Genomic DNA, 16,898 nt, shown 5'->3' with positions numbered 1-16,898 from the left:
GCCTTGCACGCAGAGGCTGCTTTACCAGCCCTGTAGGACTCATCCCTCGTCACCTCTGTTCCCTCGTCTGTGAAATGGGACCACAGTGCTTCCGAGTGTCTGTGGGCATTGAGTGAGTGGCAATGTGGAGTAACCAGTGCGGGGCTTGGCCCTGCAGGAACCCGCCCGCCGTCTTCCACTCGCTCCTGGATTGTCAGCTCCGGGGAGATGAAGCGGTGGGTTCTAGTCATTCTTACATTATCCATGTGGGTTCCCCTTTCCTCCGCTTCTGACCCCATTTCACCCCAGTGATTAGGTATATCGCCAACTACAAATGATCTAGGCCTAGGACTCTGCACTGTCATTTCATCTGGGAGGGAAAATCCTAAAACTTAAAGAAGTGGTATAACTTCCAGAGCTTCCTGTGACCACTATTTCTTACCAGAAACATCCAAGAGACAGGGTGTTCCTTTTTAAATCGAGCCTTGAAGTCTGCACACCCTCACTTTTTGTCAACTTGGTTAAAGATGTTAAATTGGGCAGCCCAGGTGGCTCAGCGGTTTAGCGCCACCTTCGGCCCAGGGCCTGGTCCTGGAGTCTCTTGGGATCAAGTCCCATGTCAGGCTCCCTGCATGGAGCCTGCTTCTCCCTCTGCCTGTGTCTCTGCCTCTCTCTCTCTCTCTCTCTGTGAGTCTGTCATGAATAAACAAATGAAAAATCTTTAAAAAAAAAGATGCTAAATTCTCTCATCTTTATTTTATTTAAAAAAAATCCAAGGCAGATAAGTTTTCAAATAAAAAGACAAGGTTGCCATTGATAGAAAACAAGTTTAATTAAATACAAGGGGCAGTAGCTGTAAATATAAAACATAAAATCCAAAAAGCAGGGAAGTGGGGGAAACCCTGGGTTGCTAGGAGATCTAAAGGGAGTTCCTCCAGAAACATTCGTGCAAACCTGTATTCAGAGTTTCTCCTGCACCTGTTCAGAGGCATATGCCTCACTCTTGGTCCCGGCACCTTATAAACACAGGAAACACACAATGTGCATCTGAACACAAACACACATTGAAATACCCACCCCTCCACACACCCACAGACACACACCCTGATTTAGCTCTTTAATTCAGTTTGCCTCCCTCTGTCCCCAAGGGTTTGAGAAAGAAAACTGTCAACCGAAGCACTTCACAAGAGCTTTACAATCCAGTGTATACTGTCTTCCCCTCCTGGGCTTCGGCAGCTGTGGGATTAAGGGCCATTTACTTCCTGGAGTGGATGCCAAATAGGCAGTCAGGCGGCTGGCTTCCCCCTCCACTGTCCACTCATGAGACTCAGACCTTCCCAACCATGGAAACTTGGCTGCTGCTTTAAGGATGTTTCATACTTCAGGTCAGTGGAAATCAAAAGGAAACCCTGAAAAGGAGGCAATGGTGAAGAGAATGTCATTACCAGGTCCTCCTGTGTCATACCCCCCCCCCCCCCGTCCTCTTGTGAGTGCCTTAGACATAGGGACAAGACACTTGGGATTATGGTCTCCTTATGTGACTTAAGCAGCTATGGAGGGGGAGGTAGGGAGGGAAGCAGGAGGGCAGGATAGTGTATGAGATCTGAGAATTTCATCAGAATCTTACTTCCTGGGGCACCTTGGTGGCTCAGTGGTTGAGCATCTGCCTTTGGCTCAGGTTGTGATCCCAGAGTCCTGAGATCCAGTCCTGTATCAGGCTCTCCTGCAGGGAGCCTGCTTCTCCCTCTACCTATATCTTTGCCTCTGTGTGCCTCTCATGAATAAATAAATAAAATCTAAAAAAAAAAAAAAAAAGAATCTTACTTCCTCTAACCTTTCCCCCTAAAAAAGCACCAAAATGGGGGAAAAAAGGTGTTCTGGAGTTTGTTGATAATGATTAATGAGGAAACAGCTCACAACAGATCCCTGAACCTCAAGGAGAGTCCTTTGGTTCAAGCAAAGGTTCATGAGAATCAGAAGAGCCAGTCAGGTCTCAGCCAGGCCTCGGTATTCTCATTTGTAAAGTGGGACTGCTAATCCCAGCCTTGCAGGTTGTTTTGTGGAATGCATGAAATAGAACACCACAGTGCACTTTCTCATAGTGTGATGTGAATAAGCCTGGCTGCAAAGGGACTTGGTTTGATTTTTAAACTCAAGTTTAAATGCTTTTCATTGTTGATGGCAAGCTTTTTTTTAAAGATTTATTTATTTTAGGGAGAAAGAGAGAGAGAGAGAGAAGACCAAGGGAGTGAGAACAAGAGTAGGGGGAGAGGGGCAGAGGGAGAAGGAGCAGAAGACTCCCCACTGAGCAGGGAGTCCAACGATGATATGGGACTCAATCCCAGGACCCTGAGATCATGACCTGAGTTGAAGGCAGATGCATAACCCACTGAGCCGCCCAGGTGCCCTGGCTGTAAGCTTTAAGAGCTAAATCTTTTGCCTATAAAATTCCTTGGGCTGGAAAAACACAAAGAACAAAGTGGCATAAAACAGAGGAAGCAAAATAGGATGAGGCTTACTGTACTATGAAAAGAAATGGGGGCAGTGAAGAGAATATTCACATTCTTACCTCAAAAACTTCAACATCTGAATTGACAAATGAGATTTTGTGTGGGTTGGGCAGAGGAATTCCTTGCTGCAATTTTGCTAAAATACAGAACAGAATGTAAGATAACTAGGCACAGACACAGAAGTTTTGGCAAACTTTTTGTTTAGTAAAAGGTGAATAAGCAGCTTTTAAATAATCTATCTTTTCCTTCCTCCTGATTCTGTATTTTCATTCTATGTTCCTTATATTTTCCTGGTATAAATGCTTGTTTTGTTAATGAAGTGCTTAATAAAAATGTGCAAGCAATTAGGTGCATTTGGATAGTAGAAAAATGCTGGCAACTTGTCCAGTTTATATTTTGAAAACATCCTTATTAGTGGGTCTGAGAACATTTTATTCTCTGATACAAAATGTATTTTAACAAAGCCAAACTCAGGATGCTGTAGTTTGTGAACAACTGTATGAAGAGAGAGGACCTAGAATTGTCCTTCATTAAATCTGTCTATCCAGATGGTGGTCTGTGTGTAAGAATCGCAGAGATGTCTTCTGGGGAGATTAATCTCATTTCTGGCAGACCTGAAGGAGATTCTTTTACTGCCTCAGGAGAGCGGTTTCAATCTCCTTAACTCAACCAGAGTTTTAGCCATTCTTTCTGAGTTCTGTGGGTAGTGTTTCTAACAAGTCTTGGACCTGGAGTAACTAATTTTTCAACCATCTCACTGATGGTATAAACTCTGTAAATTCTGGCATCGGCCTAGATTCACACAGTCATATGCTAGAAGTACAGGCTTTGGGGTGGAAAAACAATCCCAACGTTTAGCTAATGTCAGAGTCACATGTTTCCCAAGAATCCCCTTACCGTTGGCCAGTGGGAGGATTCCAAAGTGGAGAATGGAGGACAGAATATTCTCAAACCTCAAGACCTAAAATGAAAGGGGATACTAAATCAGTTGCCAAGTCAGGGCCTTTGAAAGTACCGTGCCTGGTCTGGACGTGCACTTTCCCAGACCTAATCATGACACAGGGCAATAATTAGAATCTCCTCATAGAGATAGTCTAGATTTCCAGACACTGAATGCTATTTTCCGGGAAACCATATTACACAGTTTCCCAATCTTTTTTCCTCTTTGAGGACGGACATTTCTGCTCTCCTGTATGGTAGATCACGGCGACAACAGATGCAGAGGGATCACATGGTGCCAGCAAACATGGCAGCTTAGATATCTACTAAGACAATATAAAAATTACTAAGTATTCCAGTTGGTGGTCTTTCCTTACTTGAGGTCCTTTGTATTATGTGATGCTCTATAGTTAACAGTATCACCAGAATGTCCAATTTATCTTGAATAAAGTTGTTAAATTTTAGCAAAGTGTTAGTTCCTGGAGAGATTCAGGTATTAAAAATAAATGGACTATGGAGCACCTGCGTGGCTCAGTCAGTTGAGCACCTGACTTTTGGTTTTGGTTCCGTCACAATCCTGGGGTCATGGTCTCAGGGTCATAGGATTGGCAGGGTCAGGCGCCTTGCTCAGTGCAGAGTCTGCTGGAGACTCTCTCCCTCTCCGTCCCCCTCCTTGCTCCTCCCCTCTATATGCACGTGCATGAGTGAGCTGTCTCTCTCATAAATAAAATATTAAAAAAATGGACTATGATGAATATCAGTTCACTCAGTGAATATATTTTGAACATCCTACATGCTTAGCAAAGCTTTGCAGCTTAGCTAGGAGGACTCTGAAGCTGACTTCCTAGGTTTAGCTCTTGTTTTTACCACTTCTGTGATGTTGGGAAAGCTCTTTAACCTCTATGTGCCTCAGTTTCCTCTACTGTAAAATGAAAATAACAGCACTAATGTCATAGAGTTGGTCTCAGGATTAAACAAGTTAATATTATGTTTTTTTAAGTTAATATTATGTTAAATGCCCAGTATATACCACTGTCATTTTTTTTCTTCCAGAAATGTCATTATTAGCGCTCCCTGTTGTTGATACTAAGCAGTTTCTTTGGGTCTTCCTGGAAGACTTGGACTTATTTCGCCCCTCTAGGCTCAGGAAATATTATTTCTCATAAATATTATTTATGAGAAAGTCAGCTAGTCAGTCTTATTGATTATAGTCTGTCATCCATCAAATGGCTATGCCTGGAGGTGCTAACTAAATGTCAATATCTGGCATGAAAGATGTAACTTATTTTCCAGCTTATTGACACTAATGCCCTGTTCCTAATCTTCCCATCTTCTTTAAAATTAAAGAAACAAACATCTTGTTTGGTCTCCTGGATAAATTCTTGGGTTTCCTCACTCTTTTCCTCAAATCTATTTCTCTCTTAATAGCTGCCTCTGTTGAACACAGTAATAAATTCGGTACTTACCATGTCCCAGTACTGCCTGTGAGAGATCAGGTGACCTGACCAAGGCCATACTGCCAGTAGGTGGGAGTTCACTCTTGCAGTTTGACCTCAGAGTTCGTGTATGTTACCATTATGCTATGCTGTCCCTTGACATAGAGGTGGCAATAACTGAAATTAACTTTTATAAAAATAATGGCCATCATTTATTTAATACCTACCATGTATTCAATGTGCTAAATGAATTTCACACATAATTCCAGCTAATCATCTCAACAACCCCAAGGCTGTAATCCCCAGCTACTTACACTGGCCATTCTCTTGGTTGGATTTATCTTTCTCTGTAATATTTTTCAGCATATAATATATATTTGCTTGTTGTCTTCCACCCTTCACCTATCTCACACATATCCACACATACATGTGCACACACACGCACACACACACACACACACACACACACACACACACACCAGAATAGGAGTGCCCAACAGCAGCACTATTGACCTTTTGGGATGGATTCTTCTTTGCTGTGGTGTTGTCTTGTGCACTGTGGGATGGTAAGCAGCATCCTTGGTCTCTATCCACTAGATGCCTATAACACCTCTCAGACTGTGACAACCAAAAATGTTTTCAGACACTGCCAAATGTTCCTGGGGGCAAAACTGGCCCTAGGTGAGAGCCACTGCTCTGGAATATAAGTGCCAGAAGGGTAGGGACACCAATAAGTGATTTGGCTGATCTTCCTGTAGTTTGTGGGGAGGGGTTTGTTTCCAAGTCGTTGTTGGGATATGCTATTCCAATCAGGAGGTCACTAGGCTGGGGACCCCAGAAAGGTATCTGCACAACCAGGATTGATGCGATTTTAGGAGATGGCTTATTAAGGCTTCAACGAGCAATCTTAATGATGGCCTTAATAATTTACAGATAGCCTTATCCTTTGGGAGTCCAGATCTTATATTTAACTCTTGAAGATTACTTTTCCAAAAAGTGAAATCTCCCTGAAAATGCCTGTTTTCCCCTCAATATTACATAGGTCTTAGTTTTTAAAAAATTCTTTTAAAAGTCTTTTTGAATAGAGAAGAGTGAATTGGAGAGTTGCTGTCCTGCTTAAAAGTTAATGGAGTTGGTGGACAAGAAGTTACACAAGGAATTTTAAAGTTAAAACCTACACTCATGGAGAAACCAAGTATTTAGAGGCTTAGGAAATAGTCATCCAGCTACTATAGAGGAAAATTATCATTTTTCCCTTGACAGGGAACTCTGAGCTCTGATTCCTACCTCAATATTGTTGCGACTGGACTCTGGCAAAGAGAGGCGGAATCTGAAACAAAACAACAAACATCAACAGGAAAAGTTTAAAGGGTGGAAGATTTAAAAACAACCATCTCAATAGAAAGGAACAAAAGGGAAAGGGGATTTTTTTTTTAAAGGTCCATAAGCCACTATTTTAAAAAACCACACAGACTGGTAAGGATATAGATTTCCACTATGACTTTACCCTGACATTTGCTGCTTAAGAAGTGGAGCTTCCTAGCAGGCTTGGATTCCTAACCAGGATGGGTTCCCCAAGTGCATTTGCTATATGGGACTTACTGTTGGCAACCTGATTGCAGAAGAACCTTCAGAAACAGTTTTCAGCCTCCAGCCATATCACCCTGAGTGTACACAGTCTCATCTGGTCTCCAAAGCTAAGCAGGGTGGGGCTTGGTTAGCACTTGAATGGGAGAAATAGTCTACAGGTCTTCTTGGTCTGAACTCCCAGAATACACACCTGATTTTTCATGCACTGTTATAATAAGATGAAGCACTTGTAATCAACAGGGAGGATCCCTTCATTTCACAGATGGGGAAACAGGTCCAATTAATTTAGGACCAGAACTCAGATCTCTTATTTTTATTTTTTTTAATTTTTATTTATTTATGATAGTCACAGAGAGAGAGAGAGAGAGAGAGAGAGAGAGAGAGAGAGAGAGATATGCAGAGACACAGGCAGAGGGAGAAGCAGGCTCCATGCACCGGGAGCCCGACGTGGGATTCGATCCCGGGTCCCCAGGATCGCGCCCTGGGCCAAAGGCAGGCACCAAACCGCTGCGCCACCCAGGGATCCCCAGAACTCAGATCTCTTGATGCCCATCCCAAACCTTCCTTCTACTGTAGGATCTTGCCTCACCTTGCTTTCCCCCTTAGCTTTCCGTAGCTCACTTTTGCCAGGTGAAGAGTCTTACTTCTTTATTTGCCTTCTAATGGCTCCTCATCTCCAATCTTGGTCTTCCCCAGTCTGTCCTCCATATCATTCCCAGAGTGAGCTAAATGACAAGCATGTCTGATGAGGACTCACTCCTGTTCAAAGTTATTCAAAGGCTTGAGTCCAAGTCACTTATATGGCACACAAACCTTTCTGTATTCTGGTTCCCAGCTGCCTGTCTGCTCTTGCTTCTTTTCATTCTCTACCTTGAATTTTATACTCAAGAACTGCTTAGTGCTATGCTGTTTTATTTATTATTTTATTTTTTAAAAAATATTTTTATTTATTTATTCATAAGAGACACACAGAGAGGCTGAGACTCAGGCAGAGGGAGAAGCAGGCTCCTTGCTGGGAGCCTGATGTAGGGCTTAATCCCCGGACCCAAGATCCAGATTCATGCCCTGAGCCAAAGGCAGACACTGAACTACTGAGCTACCCAAGTGCCCCTGTCTTATTTTCTTGAATAGGCTCCACATCCAGCATGAAGCCCAAAGCAGGGCTTGAACCCACAACCCTGAGATGGAGACCTGAACTGAGATCAAGAGTCGGCACTTAACTGATTGGGCCATCCAAGCACTCCTATGCTGTTTTATTAATCAGGCACTATAGGGATGCCTGGGTGGCTCAGCGGTTGACTGTCTGCCTTCAGCTCAGGTCATGATCCCAGGGTCCTGGGATCAAGCCCTGCATCGGGCTCCCTGCAAGGAACTCGCTTTTCTCTCTGTGTCTCTCATGAATAAGTAAAAATCTTAAAAAAAAAAAAAAAAAGGTCAGGCACTATATATCAGAGGTTAAAAAATGTGTTGGCTTCAAAACTAAAATCCTGAAAAATTAAAATTAACACATGCCCATAACAAGTAACATGGTGACCGTCACTTTAACTCAACTCCACTGGTGGTTAAATTTACATTATATTTAATGTGGAATGCATTTGAATATATGCAATATATTTGGGGCTGGATTCTCCAAAATTAGAGTGGATAAGGTCATAAAGATCTTAAAACAACTGTAAAATATTTCCTTGAATATTCCATGATACTTCTGGCCTCTGTGTTTTTTGCTTATGCTGCTCCCTCTTTCTGAAATTGTTCCTCCCTTTTCTTGTTGACTGGTTAACTTTTTAAAATTGTTTAAGATTTAACTCAGGTGTTACCTCTTTCTGTTATTACGTTTAAGGAGGAGACAGATATTAATGGAAGAGTTAAGTTTGCTTACTATCAGTCAATATCACGTTAATATGAATTGAGTTTTGCGACTGCTTTAAAGCGATAGGCAAGAGTAAAAACCAAAAAGTTAAATCTGACAAAGATCAGAGATGGCATCAGTGGCACTGTGGCTCAAACTGAGTCAGAATCGAGGACCAGAATCTTTAGGGCATCTTTAAAGGAAGTAAACTGGGTACCTAGGTGGCTCAGTGATTGAGCATCTACCTTCCTGTGGAGAGCGGGCTTCTCCTTCTGCCTGTGTCTCTGCCTCTCTGTGTCTCTCATGAATAAATAAATAAAATCTTTAAAAAAAATAAAGGAACTAAGCTGAGCAGCTGAACAAACACTTGAAGTCACTGCTGGAGAAATGTGAGGGGGATGCTTCCCCTTGGCCACACTCCCTTTTATGATGGGCAACCCAAGCCAGGTTAGAAATTCTGGCGGAGCAAAGAGCACTCTCTGTCCTCGTTCTGAAAAACACTCAAGTGCAACTCTGCCCACTAGATGGCGACTGAATTCAGTCTTTTCATTCTCAAACCGAGCCCCCAATCTGTTTCTTAATGCACTACTGCTACAAACTTTATTACAGAACCACAAAGTTGTTGGGGAGAAAGGGAGCTCAAGTAGTCCTACCTTGCAGACATATGTGAGTATAGCTTATTTAAAAAGTTTTGGAGAAGATTTACTGCCCTGATTGAAACCCAGAGCAAAAATCAAACAGTTTAGCATGTCAAATGATGGTGGGGTCATGATCCGGGTCCATATTGCAAATATGGCATAATGAAGTTCAAGTGGACCAAGGCACAGGCACTCACAATGCCATTCCTCCAACCCTGTGGCCATAGCAGACACTGAAAACCAATTCTCACACTCAATATTATACAATTGTCTATTTGCCCTCTGACTCGGAACTCTGTTGAGTCCAGAGCATGTCACATTTAGGCACTTAGTATTTATTCATTCAATCAATCATTCATCTGCCCAGAAGATACTTATCAAACACCTAATATATGTCAGCCCTGTGACGGGTTCTGGAGATAACGATTCTGAGTGAGACCAAACAACAGCCACTGCTCTCAGGTAGCTCAAAGCCTAATGGGGAGAGGCACACATTAATCAAGTAAGCCCATTGATGACAGTTTAATTACAGATTGAGATAAATGCTTCGAAGGAAAGAAAAAGTTCAGTAAGGCAAATAAGAGAGGAACCTGATCTAAATTGGCAGATGCAGGAAGGTTTCCAAGCTGGAATGTTTCCTTGAGCTGACATATGAAGGGTGAGCAAGAGTAAAAAGGCAAATTGGGTGGCTCAGCGGTTTAGCGCCTGCCTTCGGCTCAGGGTGTGATCCTGGAGACTTGGGATTGAGTCCCATATCAGGCTCCCTGCATGGAGCCTGCTTCTCCCTCTGCCTGTGGTGCTCTCCCTCTCTATTTATCTTAAGAGAAAGGAATCTATGGAGGGTTTCTAAAAAAAGGAGATGATGTCTGTGTTTTGTAAAGATCAGTCTGGCTGCAGTATGGAGAAAAGATAGGCAGACCAAGAGGTTTCCTAGGTGACCCTTCTATGCTCAGTAATGCGCTAGGCTATGTGAAGAATTTTAATTATAATTATGATGGACAGACAGAAGCTGTATGTATAGGAATCAATTAAGGAACAATGCAAAGCAGCATGTATTTGGTGCTCCTTTGTGGGTTTACAAAGCACACTGACTTACTGCATGACCTTCTAAGAAGGTCCAAAAAGGTGAAGAAACCAGTGTGGGTTGGAGGTAGGAGTGTGAGTGTGTGTATAAGATTTGGGGTGGGGGAGAATAAACTGCCCTTTGATAGAAGCACTCTGTACCATGTACAAGCACTCCACCATTTCCCTTAGGACTCAGTTTTTGCCTTTTAATCTGAGTGCTTCTCTCACCAGGTCATGGACCTGGAAGGTAGAAACAATTGCCTTTCTCTTTACTATCTGTATTAAGAACAGTATAGAGTACATAATAGGTGCTCAATAAATTGTCACTAATGAATTATAGATAAGTGAGCAGATAAAGGATGTGTGGGGAAGTGTTTATGAGAATTGGGGTCACTCTCAGAGCCAGTCTAAAGCAGAATGTTCATTTTAGGGAGTTATGAGAGGTAAGACTGGCTTGCTTGGAAGGCAGTAGGAGAGCCTGACAAGCCCAGGCTGTGGATTTAATCCACGATGAAGCTTTTTTTTTTTTTTAAAGATTTATCTATCTTAGAGAGGGAGAGAGAGAGAGAATGAGTGGGAGGGGCAGAGGGAGAGAGAATCCCAAGTAGATTCTGCACTGAGCATGGAGCTTGATGTGGGGCTCAATCTCACAACCATGAGATCACGACCAGAGCCAAAACCAGGAGAGTCAGATGCCTAATTGACTGTGCCACCCAGATGCTCCCAACAACGAAAGGTTTTAATGTGAGGAATGTGTTCAACCCACCCTGGTATTAAAGGACCCTCTTGATGAGGAAGAGTTCCTCAGTGTTTTATCTTCATTGCTTCCTATATTCTGGAAATTCCCCCAATAAATTTGGGAGAAGGCAAAGGAGTCATTTGGAGTTTCCTCCTCTGACGGCGGCCTCCCACGGTGGCATTACTCTGCCTTGGCTTTCATAGTAGCTCAGAGGGAAGGTGGAGATGGCGGTTAGCCCAGGTGCTAAGCCTGCATTCTGATGACTTGTCTAAAACATGGTTCTGACAAAAATTGAATCCATTCTTCCCAGACTTTTTTCCTTTCTGGGTATCTTTTCGGATGGCTTACATTGGGAAATGTTTATCTGCCCAAGCTATGAGAATCGGGTGGTGATTCTATCTGCTTGTAGCCAGCTATCTTTGCATTCTCTGACCTGGGAGGGGTTGTAGTGTGTGTGTGTGTGTGTGTGTGTGTGTGTGTGTGTGTATGTGTGTATGTGTGTGTGTGTGTGTGTGTGTGTGTGTGTGCTGATGTTACTGGTGGGGGCGCAGTTTAGGAGTGTCCAATGCTTCACTTGTAGCAATGTCAAAATTGTTCCAAAGTTCTAAATGGCCCAACAATACTGTATATTTGATTGACTTGATCTTTGCATGCAATTAAGAAAAAGGGTTAGAATTTAGTCATCTATATGGCGACCAAAAAAAGGGTAAGTGTTGTTTAATTTGGTCTCAGAAATGTCTTCTATGTGAATCAACCTGCACTGGGGTTATCTCCCAATAGAACTGTGTTTGGAACAAAAGTCTCAGTTGTAAATAGACCAGTACGAATTGGTTTATGACACTGAGGGCTAACTCTAAGGCCTTTTTAAGGCTGTCCTGACTTATCCTGTCTCTTGGGACCAATTTCTCCCTCTTATTTGGTCAAAATTTGATTCCAGAAGGGGAAAAGAGAATAAAACTCTACTGTTAGTAGTAACAAATATTTCTTGAGCACTGGTTATGTGGGGGAACACTGCACTTTTCAGATATTACCTTGTCTACCCATACAACAGCTCTGTGGATAGGTGCTCTGTTTTGCTGATGAGGAAACTGATATTTAGGGAAATTGATTGACTTGCCCAGGGTCACACAGCTAGCAAACGACAGAGATGGAATTCAAAATTAGATATGCCTGACTATAGGGCTGTGCTGTAGTCATACTCATAGAGGTCATGATGATTACTTGTGCTCTCTGCTTCTACTTTCTTTATTTCTCCCTTCACTCTATTTCTCAATGCAGCTGTGTGGAAAGCTATGTGCTTTTTCTTCCACTGCAGGTCACCCACTGCCTTTGGATTCTCATCTTCTATCAAATCTTCACATTGAGAAAGGACAGGCTTTCTGCTTCAATTTTGTGAGTTCACACTCATGGGTTTCCTCTTCTGGGCAAGGAGGGATATTTACTGTCTAAATCTTCTAAGTTTTTGCTAGGCACCACATCAAAGACAGTGTAATGTCGTAAGTGAACATTCATGGCTGTGAAAACCACTCATCCAGGGTCAAGTTTTGGTTCTGCCATTCAATAGCTCTGTGACATGAGCAAGTGATTTTGACCTCTATAAACTGTAAAACAGGGATAATAAGCTATCTCCAGGTCTGTTCATTAAATCTACAGACATTGATTGAAGACCATGCCAGGTCCTGGAGATACTGGGTTGTGAGGTTTAAATAAAGTAATAAATGTGAAGTTCTTGGCACAGGACCAGTAGACAGTAAAGGCTCAATAATAAAGTAGTCATAAATAGTAGAACAAAAGGCAATTTCTATAATAGCCATCACTGGGTGGAAAACAGGGGAATGAGGGGTTTCCTGAACAGGAGAACTCTTGAAACGATCTTCCCCTGGCTGAGGCCAGCTCCTAATTTTAAATAATAGCCATAGCCAACCTTGAACACTTAACAAGCACTTTACATGTATTAACTCATGTATTCCTGACAATAACCCCCTGAAGTGTATTGTATTATATCCTCATTTTAGAGAGAAGGAAATGGAGGCCCAGAGAGGTTAAGTAACCTACCTGAGACCCCACGGCTAATTAACAGCAGGGCGGGGATCTGAACCAGCTAGTCTGACTCTAAAGCCTATGATCTCACTGCCTCTTTAAACTCACCACACTGGATTGGCCTTGATTTGTGTATCTGCTGCCTATGTAGCCAGCCTGGAGCAGCTAAAGAGACACATTCAGGCAGGGGATGTTTAGAAAGGTGTTTGGGGGGTTAGTATTCTGGGAGCCTAATTTGGTCTTCTCAGGGATGCCTCACTGATCCCCACCCCCCTTTACACCTCTTGGTGCTGTGTCTCTCTGACCTCACCCAAGACCGAATCAGGCCATCTGTCTGGAAAAGCAGCACCTCTGGGACGGGGAATGGAGGCACTGGCCAGGGCAGTTGCAGGAGGTGGGGCTGCCCCTCCTGGGGCCACAGGTGAACACACTCCTTCAGCACAGCCTCTGCTTTTTTTTTTTTTAGTATAAAAGGGGGGGGGCAAATTATATTATTATTTAAAAATTTGAGTACAACCAATTTTGTTGGCATTAAAATTAGAGGTATCTTAAATTTAAATGGATAAACCAAAAACCAGAAATTAAGTTTGGTAAAAATGGGAATAGTTTTCCAGTAATTACAGATTAGAACGCAGAAATCAATTTAGAGAAACATAGACAAACCCCATATTTACAATGATTGTGCCACAGATTTAAACTTCAGTAATGCATTAGTAAACTGTTCACATTTAGATCTTCACCTTGAGATAACTGTTTCTTTAAAAAAAATCTCAGTACCTTGTGCAAATAAATCGGTCTTCCATGTGCCTTAGCACACTTAAAATTTCTCCATTGTATATATACAAAACACCTACTGTTTGGCAGGACAAAATACATACTTTCATAACAAAACTATAATGTACCTCTCAAGTATGAACAATATACACATAATACATGGTATACAGTATTTACAAAATATAAAATGTAATACAAGTTGTTGGTTGTAATTTTTTCAACTCATCTTTTGCACTTGTAAGTTACAAGGCAAATTTTAATTTCTGTACCAATTTTCTTTTCAAGAGTCCAGAGATTTTGAAAACTGACAGACATTGCAAGCTGAAATCTAAGTGTGAACTTTTAGGAGAGTTTTTAAGTGTACTGCCATCAACTCCCTATTTTGGTTGGAATTTTCAATAGTGCTTCCCATCCAGTGACTAGGAGGCTTTGGAAGAACACTAGGAGAAGGTGGATCACTAAACTTTGCCCCAGCATAATTTTCCTTTTGGTTCACTTCAGTTAGAAATGCTGATTTCTTCAAATGCATATTTTTAATATTCTCAGTGTTTTTAAAAGGCTTTTTTTCCTGCTTCTGAATTAAAGCGGATGAAACAGAATCCTGCCAAAAGTTATTTTCATTTCTTTTTGCAGAGGTGATCTTGGTTAGTGGTAAGTTATATTTGCTTTTCTGTCTGTTTATCTTTGGTTGTTCACACAAGTGTATACCATGAACAAGCTGGCCGTGGGGAATGGCAATTTTCTCCGATTTTCCCATCTTTGATTTTGAAACCTCTCTTCTGAACAAGGGCTGGCCGGGCGCCGGGGGCGGCAGCTGGCCAGGGAATGGGCTCGCTTCCTCAGTTTGGGCTGCGGCCGCAGGACCCGGGGCCAAACTGGAGGCCCGGTCGGGGACTTCCTGCCTCTGCTCGGGCCCATCGTGGGGCCCCGCCCGCCCTCAAGGCTTGGCAGGTGCTGCTGGTACTGATGGAAGCGACAGCCTCTGCTCTTTAGCAGTCTTTCATGGGCTGCTTTGGGACTGAGTGATGCCTGGTCTATTCTCCTTGTCCTCTTAGTGCCGAGGTCTGCTTTAGAACCCCCTGCAAAAGCCACCCCCCAATTCAATGCAGGTGACCTGTGCAGTGGGACACGGCCTCACTCAGAAGGGCCCATGCTTGGTTTAATGCCCTGCTGTCTCCATCTTGAAATCCTCCATAAGGTTTTGAACAAGGGGCTGCACATTTTCATTTTGCAGTGGGCCTTGCAAGTTAGGTAGCCAGTCCTGCTCAGACCCCTCTAAGGTCTCAGGAAGCCTCCCCGGCTGGAGAATCTAAGGGAGACCACAGGGCAATGCGGAGGACACTCCAGGAAGGCAGGAGTCTTAATCTCAGCCTGTGTTGGCCAGGTCAAAGCATGTTTATGTGCCAGAGGAAGCCAGAGAATGGATCCACACATTTCTTTGGGGGACATGCATTGAGCAGGTTGCAATCCTTTTTTGTAGTTACTCCTATAAGTAAACCTAAAGGCCTCCGAACATGCAGTCTCTAACCAAGACGAATGCTGGAGAGGAGAGTCTGACTGATTTAAGCAGAGAAGTGAATCTGGTTTCTTTCTTTGTTCCTTAAGGTTTCTTTTACTGGCCAGAAGCCTGAAGCCCCATACTTATGAAATCCTTACTTCCATCCTGCCAGTAAAGCAGACCCCTGCTCAAGGGCACACATGGTTTCTCCCTTCTCAAGAGCTTGCTGCCTCAATTAGTGGCCCTGTCCCCTTCGTCCCCCATCCCTCCAGATTTCTAGTCCCCCTTTCCTATCAGCCCTGTCCACAGGCTGCAGATGGAGGACTCTGGCCTCTCAGATGCTGCCTCTCCCTCATCCACCAGCCCTTCCCTCCTCCTCTCCTGTGCTCTGGCTTCCATCCTCTCAACTATTAAAACTGCCATCCCCAAGATGACCTATCAAGATTCAGAGTTTCATCAGCCTTGACCTTGTGGAGATAGCGACATGTTATGACTTCAGGGGCCTTAGGTACTTTTGCCTCTGGGACTCCTTCCTCCATAAAGAGATATTAAAATTATATTGGAAGGCTATGTTGTTATAAATATAAGTATAATCCAGCCAGGATTCTGTTCATTTTTTAATTCTTATTTTAAAATATATTAAAATACTTTCATGGGGTCCCTAAAGTATCCATGGGCTCTAGGCTCTGCGCCTGCTGAGACTAACGGAGAAATCAGCCCTGTGTTGCAGAGTTGGGTAAAATGTAATAAAGCCTTCTTGAAATCTTTTCTCTCTGGGAAACCATACTGCCTTTTTTGTTGTTGTTCCTTTTACTGGGAAAATAATATAGTTACAAAGAAAATTTTAAGGAGAAAACCCTTGCTCAATCCCATATCCTAACGCAGCTCTTCATTTGTGATTCAGTTTCTCATCCAGATGGAAAGCTATTTTACATACCTGACTGCTGTGTTCACGCAACAGTTTTGTATTCTCTTTGTCCTATTTAATATCATTTTATTGAAAGTACCTTCCATGTTTCTGCAATAACAGCTTCATAACCATCCAGCTGACTTACGGTGATTGACTTACTTTTCCTCTCTGTTGATGTCCTGTTTTTTTCCAGACTCTGCTTTCTCTGGCCTTTTTATAGAATTTCTTTTCCCTTCTGTGGGTTTCGTCTGGACCATTTGGTCATTCTGATTATCATTCCTCCTCCCCCCAGATAGTTTGATTCATAGCTTCAACTGTTGCCTTCACAGGGCCAAGGAAAATGGGCTTTGCAGACAGTTCTTCTCAATGGCAATTACTTTCCAACTGTCTGTGGACATGACCTCTCTGATCCCTTTCATAGCGCATGGAGTTCATTTGAAACCCAGCTAGGCCACAGCACATGGTTTTGTTAAACTCCATGTTCTAGTAATGGGGTCAGAGGATCAGAGCCTGAAGGTACCTCAGAGATGACCTCAGTCCAACTTCAGTATTTTACAGACAAGGAGACTGAGCCACAAAGAGGTTCTAGAACCAGTGGCTAGGGATTTGACATTTTGTTCCTCAACCTCAAAGTTTCATGCTCTTTCCTCAATAGCATGCTACCTGAAGTTGTTGATGAGGATCTTTTATTTTTTAAGATTTTATTTATTTATTCATGAGAGATACAGAGAGAGAGAGAGAGAGAGAGAGAGAGAGAGAGGCAGAACATAGGCAGAGGGAGAAGCAGGCTCCACGCAGGGAGCCTGACGTGGGACTTGATCCCAGGTCACTAGGATCACGCATCGGGCTGAAGGCGGCGCTAAACCACTGGGCCACAGGGGCTGCCCTGATGAGGATCTTTTATTTATATTATGGTACCATTAGAATGTGA

The 16,898-nt window shown here is 42.9% G+C and overlaps 2 protein-coding genes across 4 annotated transcripts in view; both read right to left on the bottom strand.

The window, feature by feature from the left end:
* Positions 1 to 775: 775 nt before the first annotated feature.
* The window catches only part of BPIFC (BPI fold containing family C), a 60,956-nt gene continuing 44,833 nt past the window's right edge, over positions 776 to 16,898 (bottom strand). For 2 of the 3 annotated variants that reach the window (XM_041755599.1, XM_041755601.1), the window contains exons 14-17: positions 6,152 to 6,194; positions 3,387 to 3,450; positions 2,549 to 2,625; positions 776 to 1,388 (exon numbers count right to left, since the gene is read on the bottom strand). In XM_041755599.1, the coding sequence (XP_041611533.1) occupies positions 1,266 to 1,388; positions 2,549 to 2,625; positions 3,387 to 3,450; positions 6,152 to 6,194 (307 nt within the window). In that variant the 3' untranslated portion in view covers positions 776 to 1,265. The remainder of the gene's footprint in view (positions 1,389 to 2,548; positions 2,626 to 3,386; positions 3,451 to 6,151; positions 6,195 to 16,898) is intronic. The other variant, XM_041755600.1, reaches the window with a different exon arrangement.
* LOC121490909 (proline-rich nuclear receptor coactivator 1-like) lies at positions 13,887 to 16,224 on the bottom strand. Its single transcript, XM_041755124.1, is given in 3 exon segments — positions 13,887 to 14,465; positions 14,468 to 14,673; positions 16,127 to 16,224. Coding segments are annotated over 3 exon segments (882 nt in total). The 3' UTR covers position 13,887.

The sequence above is a fragment of the Vulpes lagopus genome, chromosome 5, assembly GCF_018345385.1.
Source record: "Vulpes lagopus strain Blue_001 chromosome 5, ASM1834538v1, whole genome shotgun sequence".
NCBI lineage: Eukaryota > Metazoa > Chordata > Mammalia > Carnivora > Canidae > Vulpes > Vulpes lagopus.
The sequence above is the reverse complement of the archived record's forward strand: the minus strand, read 5'-3'. Positions and strand labels throughout refer to the sequence as shown.